General features: G+C 35.7%; 1 protein-coding gene across 1 annotated transcript in view; it reads left to right on the top strand.

The window, feature by feature from the left end:
• The window catches only part of LOC103070794 (catenin alpha-3-like), a 134,048-nt gene extending 128,388 nt beyond the window's left edge, over nucleotides 1–5,660 (top strand). The window contains exon 4 of the mRNA XM_007467584.1: nucleotides 5,373–5,660. Within this exon, the coding sequence (XP_007467646.1) occupies nucleotides 5,373–5,660 (288 nt within the window). The remainder of the gene's footprint in view (nucleotides 1–5,372) is intronic.
• Nucleotides 5,661–8,489: the final 2,829 nt, after the last annotated feature.

An 8,489-nucleotide genomic window follows, 5' to 3' on the forward strand; every position in this document is an offset into this window, starting at 1 on the left:
GCCCGGCCCGGGGCACGAACCCGTGTCCCCGGCGTCGGCAGGCGGACTCTCAACCACCGCGCCACCAGGGAAGCCCTAGATGATGTATTTTTGCCAACAAATGTGTATTTAAATATTTCCTATGGTGTACAACTACCATTATTAGATCAATCATAAGTTAGAAAGATTATAACAGTGTTTACTTTTAAGAAATATTTAAGCTGTCACTTGTTATCTACCAACACACATATGTAATGCCCTTTAACATTACCTATGTTAACCTTATTTCCAAATACTTTAACTGAGAATTTTAAAACTAAGTACAGGTTAACGAGAAACTCCAGGGTCTGGGGACAAAATCCTCATTTCTACTGCAAAACCAAGGCAAACAAATTTATTTAATTTTGTTTGAGAATCAGAAAAAAAAAGTTCTTTTTGTATTTAGAGTATGACACATTTTAAAGATGAAGTAAATGTTATACAATTCCATGTCCTAGAAACTATAATATGATTTATTTATGGTTTATCTTTGCCTTATTGATATGTTTACTGAGATCTACATTTTAAAATTTTTAAAGGTTTTGTTAGAAAATATCTTTAATCTGAAAGTCTTCAAACTGTTTGGGGCTTATGAGGATGACTATTTCTATTTACTATTTCAAAAACATGCTGCTTGGAAAATAATGGAGCATAAACATTATCCAACTATCATCCTAACAAAATACATTGGCAAGTAAGATACCCTCATTTTTCTTAGTACCAACATGCATACAAAAATTCTATAACCTTTCTAAAAACAGTTACTGAATAGGCATTTTTTTAAAATTTTAGACATTGTATTAATGTTGGTACAATTTCTTCAACTATACAATATCTGAAAATAAATACACATTGGAAGTGACATATTACTGAGAGGCAGTGTTGTTTAATGGGTAAAAGTACCAGGTACTTGAACAACACTGCCTTGGCTCCAATTCCAACTCTACCATTTAACAGCTGTGTCACCTTGAGATAGCTACCAAACCTAGTTCCTTTGTTTCCTCATCTTTAAAATGGAGATAATAATAGCACTTACCTCATAGGATTGCTGTGAGTTAATTTATGTCAACTGTTTAGAACAGCGGCAACACATAGGAGGCACACAATAGATATTAGCAATTATTATAAGCTGTTATTATACTTGGAGCCAAACCGCACACATTTGCCTTTCAAGTACTACCTTTGTGCAGGTGCTACATCCGCCAGGGGTCTTTAAGTTCAGGTAAACATTGAGACTTACAGGAATATCATAGGCTACCTTGTCACCAGTTTACCTAGAAGGCTATAGCACAGGAAATATATTTCTCCAGGCAACACCAGGCTTTTCTCTCCACAGGAATCCCAGCAACTGTAGCTGCCATGGCAGTTCACACAGGGGTTGGGGAGCTATCTATGCTTTCCCCAGGTGACAGCCCAGGTGCAAGGGTATGGGATCTACATCAGTGGGAGTTAACAACCTCATGCAAAACACATTTCTGACAAAGGTCTTGTACCCAGAATGTGGAGAGTTATAGTAGTATAGTACAAGACATTCTGGTGTTCTGATATAACGTAGATGAGGAACTTACAAAATTAAAAGAAGGAATAATTAGCATGTCTTTCTTGGATATTCCTCTTAACTATCAATAATTACAGTAAGATTTGAACAACGATTTGCCAGCAAACATTCCACTCTGATGTAGTTGTTGAGGACTTTTATCACAGGTATTTAACTTCGGGTTTTGTAAAAAGATCCAGCCATTTTATGTATACATGAACAAAATTTTGACATTTTATGAGGAAAAACAGCATACCTTTTATTGTTGTTCTAATCCTTTTCCACAGCAAAGGCTTGCAGACACATGTCTAACTAGGACCAAGCCTTTTGTCTGAAAACATTCTTAGAACTGGACAGATTTGTACTGTAGCTTAACTGAAATCACAGATTACATACCACAAAGCACAAAAGAGACATTACCATAAAATGAACTAAGATCTGTCAAATGATAATATTGAGAAGGACTCTATTTAGATGGTCTTAATTTGGATTATTTGCAAAATACATCTTGCAGTTAGAGCTAACACTGGGCATCATCTCTAGATTCATGTAGGTCCTCAAAAAAAAAGAGGCAGAACTTATGAACTATGTCCGATTTACTTTTGAACATAGACAGTATTGAAGATCTTATTGTGACATTAATAGACCCATAAGTTCAGTTATTTTGAAACCACATCAGTATTGTAAGAATAAGCACGAGTCACTACCATAAGAAGAACGGCTATATTCCTATTTACTAGGGTAGGAGAACAGACTTTCAGTTTATATAGATCACAGGCCTTTAATTTGGATCAAGATCTTTTTTTTTTTAACCTCATCCACTTTTATGGAAAGAAGGCAACAGGAAGCTGCTTATATGTACTTGCATACAAATATTTACATATAACCTTAGGAGGTTTCAGGGCCTTAGAAGCCATTTCATTTCTCAGTTGATACCCTGATCAAGAACTCTTCATCCAAATCAGAGAGGATTGTTACCAGATGTTAGGAAAAATAGCTCGTTTTATGGCAAACATTTCAAGTTACATTTACGTAGAAGCCTTTTCAGTTGATGAAAGTGATTTGTAATGGTAAGAGAATTTTTGGACCTGAGTTTTATAGTCTGATTGGTTTACTCTACCAGGCCTTTAGAGTAAAATAACATTCTCGCTTGCACAGGTACACTTGTGAAATTCAGAAAACTTTGTTCAAGAAATTGAACACAGAGATCCCAAAGTGGTACATTAGCCTACTCAAATATGCTTTGTTTCCACAAAGGGAATTCTTTTGAATTCTTCCCTTGGAGGATTTTTCATTAAACTAAGCCTGGTAAGAGGACTTACAATACTTTTTGGAGACATGAAATTGTGCAGTTATTCTCTATGAGTAGGCCTGAGGCACTGCTTAGGCCTCAAACAAAATTCCCTACCATTTGCTTGGCTTGTCTGTGCCCCTTGCTTGTGTGGCCTGTGATTTGGCTAATAGCAAAAAGTCAGGCCTCTTAGGGCATATAGCTCTTGGACCTCAAAGATCCTCATAGAATGTCTTACAAGCTTTCCTCATGAAATAACAGTATTCTTGCAGCAATTGTCCTAATCTGTCTGCAAAACTAGTTTTCATGCTCTCCTAGAGGGATAATTTGTCCTGTGGTTTTCTTCAGTCTACTAGAGAAGTCCTACTACAGTCATTTAGGATTTTTAAATAAAAAGATTTGTCAGAGGCCAGAATAAGAAACCACAATGGCACAGACAGGGCTTTGCTGATTCAGTGAGGAAAGAAGACAAGTCAATTTCCACATTTTAAGTCATGAATTTAACTTAAACCTCCTTTCAAGACTATAGGTTTATGTATAAAACCCACTTGTATGGGTGGGTTCGTTTGCTTCAAAAGCAAATAAAATAAATACAATCTATACATGACAAGATTACAGAGTCAAAAGGAGAAGAGAATGTAAGTTTTAGGGCGGGAAGGTCAGAGGCCCTGGTGAAATCTTGAATGACAGCAGGTCTCTAGGACCTTCTCCTGAAGACTTAATGGCAGCACAGAGCCCTCAGAATACACCAAATAGTTTCATGTTTGAAAGAGATTACCAAGGATCCTCAATACTATTCAGGTTAATTCATCACTTAGAAAAACTTTCTTCTCACTACAGTGAGATTGGAAACGACTTTCAGAATCTAACTAGCTCTAGGAGGTCTTTAATGAAAATTGCTAATTATTAAACAGCAGATTTTAGCGTGCAGTTTGTCCACAGCGTAACATTAATTACAAAGTGTGTTATTCTATTCAAAGTCTGTCTTTTTTTTTTAAGTTGTGTACAGATTCAGAAGTTCTGAGTGTTCTGTGAAATACGTGTGAGTGCTTCATGAAATCCTGTTTAATGTTTGTAAAAAAATTTGTCATTCCTGACACAAAGATTTTACATTTCTGGCTTCAGTAAGTAAAAAGACTCAAAGATGTGTAGTTTTCAAGTATTACTGCCTTTCAAATTACATATTTTTTGGTGTTACCTTTTTAAGGATTTCAGGGTTGGCATATAATGGGGCTAATTAAATTTTTCACCGAGGAAGCAGCCAGCTAGGCCACTGCCCCAGGCACATAACCTGAGCTTACCACTTTCCTTCGCTCATTTATTCTGTGTGTGAGATGAGATTCCTCAAACTGCAAACTGAGTAGAGTACTCAGGCCAGTCAGCTGCTGATGGATTTCAGTAACTACAGAGGCAGTGTTTGAGCCTCACCCTGACAGCACACATCACAGCCAGGTGACAGTGGAAGCACATCTTCCTGTGTGAGTTGGCTGTGGGTGACAATCTGCCAAACTAAAATAATGGAAGAGGCATTAGTTATATAAAAATGAACCAACTGGGCTTAGCTCTAAAGTATTTTGCAAGATTCTAGGACTATCACCTCATTTTGCCCTGAGATGGTTTTAGTGAACAACCCAGAAAACATAACAACAATTACAAAATAGAATCATGTGGGAAAAGGTGTCTTTTAGTAATTTCATTGGTGTATCTTTATAATTAAGCAATTTGTCAGCCTTCCCAAGAAACAAAGGAAATATTTAACAACAACTATGTGGCAGTCTACTAGGCTCTTTACACATGTTATTTAACTTCAGTAAGTACTCATTTCCTATTTTATATCTGAGGAAACTAGGAGAAAACAGTTAAATGATTTGTTTATGTTACTAAATGGCAGGCAGATCTGGAATTTAAACCAACTTTGACTGAAAAGATCTGTTTTAATACACTGCCTGATAGGTGCAAGAATTACGTTTTTAAAAAAGAGACTCTTGTAGGTGGAATTATTTGGGAAATATTCATGAAAATGAGTGGTATACGTGCATGTGTATATGCATATGTGTGTATGATATTTATCGTAGACTGTGAATTCCCTGAGAAGATTTTTCAGTTGTTGTCTTATTAAATTACTTATATATGATATAGCTTTTACTGTAGACAGTCATTTCTTACAAAAGGGGTGAACATTAACCCTGGAAGTATGGAGATCCATTACAAAGAAAGCAGTGACCATCTGGTTCTTATGGTATGATATAGAAGGTACAGAATTGATTTCACTGAAAACCAAGAAAAAAAATCTAAGCTATCATCTTAGAAAATAGAATATGGAACTACTTATGCATCAGATGACTAGATAAATGATTAAAAATAGATTGATGTGATAATTTACGTAGGTGTATAAAATGAGGAATAACTCATTCGTTTCTGGGATAAAAACAAAGTGGCACATTTCATTTTCTGTAACATTAAATCTCTTTAAATTCCTGACTACATTCTCTGAATAATAGTTCGTTTTTTGGTTTTTTTCTACAGTTGGACAGTGTCACCTCCCTGATCCAAGCAGCCAAAAATTTAATGAATGCTGTAGTGCAAACAGTGAAAATGTCTTACATTGCCTCAACCAAGATCATCCGAATTCAGAGTCCTGCTGGGCCCCGGCACCCAGTTGTTATGTGGAGAATGAAGGCTCCTGCAAAAAAACCCTTGATTAAAAGAGAGAAGCCAGAGGAAACTTATGCAGCTGTCAGACGAGGCTCAGCAAAGAAAAAAATCCACCCAGTGCAAGTGATGAGTGAATTTAGAGGAAGGCATATCTACTGAAACCACTATTCTACTCTAGTGTTTATATTACAAAGTCCTGGCTAAACACACTGCTTTATTTTTACACTTGATTAGTTCTGTAAGTTCACTAACTTAGAATTTAACCCACAAATAATGTAAAACATTGAAAGCCTAACCAACATGAGCAGCGTATATTGGGGATCATGCCATTGTCATTTCTGTATGGCCAGCACCTAATAAGTAATCAACAGATGCTTGTTGAATGAATGAAATCTTCAGGGTCATTCAGCCTCTCCCATCACGGAGAATATCTTATATTCATCACTAAATGAACACAGGAGATTCAAATGAGTCCTGTTCATCTGTAACAGCTTAAGTATACTCACCCTTTTCATTTTAAATTAAAATAGTGATATGAGCTCTTGACTTGGTTTTCAACAGAAACAAAAGATTTCATAAAATACTCTTCCATTTAATCTCCATACTTCCTTTATCTGATGTAAACTGACAGACATGTGTGATTCCTTCTACAGGAAAAAAAAAAAATTCTATTTCTCGATATTTGTAACAACTCATGTCAACTGATTGGGCTAATATCCATCAGAAACTAACCAAGCTTGAGCAATCAAGTTACTTTCTGGATTTTTCAAGGTCCGCCTTAATTATTTATGAAACAATTTATTAACATTATAAAGTTTACAATGAGTTTTCATGCCACAAATGTGCATTTCAGGACTCCACTGTGTTCAGCAGTTCTGCACGTTGAGTTCTGGATTTAAAAAGGCCCACCAGAATACTACATATATGGAGGAAGAGTTATCATCCGTTGGGGGAAATGGGCATTTAACTGTATCCCCAAGCGAGTTATGACTGATAAGAGAAATGCAAGGAGTTCTGCATGACTCCCTTTGTATCACCTTGCAAGTGTAATTAAAAGGAAAAGGCCAGTTTGAAAAACATTTTGTCACTGAGTAAAATATAACTCAAAAAATGTGTGTGAATTGTACCACTGAACTCTGAAGTAGAGTTAGTGGCAATGAAGCTGGAGTGATTTTAATAACATTTTTAAAAATAAAAGTCACTGAGGTCATTTTATAACTGCAGTCATTGTGCTGATGCCAAACTGAGTTCATAATGGACTTTATAATAGTTTCAGAGTCTAGTGCATTGCTTCTCTCTTTCTACTTCTTTCTCTCTGTCTGTCTCTGGAGGAGTTAAGTTTCAGTTTTACCTTTTCTCATGCATAGAGTTCCCATTCACAGGATTTTAAACATGAATTTCCTATTCTACTTTATCAAAATTATACCCAAATTGTAACTTCACTTTGTAAAACATTTCCATCAATGAATTGTTTCAACAACCATGTCATCTTAGTTTGACTAGGTAAAGTTTAAACATGCAACATCAGTTATGTTAGGAGGGCCAGTTTGGGTAAAAGAACGTGTGAAACATAAGAAGGCATAAAGGTTGAGAGCATGGTGTGTGTGGTATCTTGAACAAAATGGTATGGGAAAGGGATTTAATCAGTCAATATGTTAATAAATTATGGGGAAAATGTAAACTTTTCATTGTAATATGTTATATTGTTCTTCCAAAATGCTAGGTCACCTGGGCTAAGTATTGATACGTACACTTTCTAAGAGTGAAAGCAATAAGCTCCTGCCTCTCTTGCAGTATGCACTGGCCCACGATCAATATTATTCTGGACAGAGTCCACTCCCTAAAAGAAAAGGCAGTGCAGAAAGGAGTTAGAGAATTCAGATAATTATATTGTCCAGAACTAGCTAGCTAACTGAGGCAAAACAGGGAATTTCTTTTGTTGGCATGCTACCATCATTTTCTGTTCTAAGAGTAGACATTACAAGAGTTACATCTATGACACTTCCTTTTGTCAGGTAGAAGTGTGAATTTACAATTTAGTTGAGAAAATGATTTTTTACAAAATTACCAAACTACTAGTATATCTTAGTTCCTAAAGCCACATGCTCAAGAATCATAAGAGTCTCATTTACAAAATCTAATGTCTGTTTAATTCTACATCAGCTTTCCACAGGTTAGAGTTTAGAATGCAGCGCTGGATGCCAAAAGAACATAACTAATTTGAAATTATACACTTATCAAATAACCTCTGTATCTGTCTTAAGAAAAGGACTTTAAAAATGAGATGTGAACAAGTCCTCCTCTTCAAAGTAGAGGGATTTCCAGCTTAGCTCAAAGCAAACAACTATAATTAAGCAAAACTTAATTTTTAAAAAAAACATTAACTTGGAGAATGTCCCAGCCATTATCTTTTTTTCTTTTTTCTTTTTTTTTCTATTCCAGAAAACATTCTTATCTTTTTCGGTGTCAAATGAACACTTCCATGCTAGGCACTGTGGTTCCCATGGATACATATTTCTGTACAGTGGCAGAATGAGTAGAGTGAGATCGAGACTTTTTCTGGTGATATTTACCTTTCTCTAGTGAAGTCCTTGCAGAGCTGCCATCCTGTTTCACATTCATTGTAAGTAATTCTCTAGGTTAGCAAAGCAAGGGCCAGAATATCAAGTTGAGTAAAATCTGTACTTTCTTTTGTCTGCCTGTCTTTTGTTAAGACAGTCTGCTTATTGCATATTTAGGTGTCAAACAGCCATTTTTCTTTTTGGAAAGTCAGAAATACTTCTGTTTGACTGCATCAGAAAATTTAGGGGCATCCAGTTAAAGGACTGTAACTTCCATATTATTTTAATAATTCTTTTTAAGTCAACTAGAAAAAGGTCTGCAACCTTAAAAATTTATATTATCATTTTCATTTATATGTCACATACCAGAAAACAACACTTAATCGGACAAAAACCCTATAGCATTTTTGTCATAACTCTCTTTCCC

The sequence above is a fragment of the Lipotes vexillifer genome, unplaced genomic scaffold, assembly GCF_000442215.2.
Source record: "Lipotes vexillifer unplaced genomic scaffold, Lipotes_vexillifer_v1.1 scaffold127, whole genome shotgun sequence".
NCBI classification, from domain to species: Eukaryota; Metazoa; Chordata; class Mammalia; order Artiodactyla; family Lipotidae; genus Lipotes; species Lipotes vexillifer.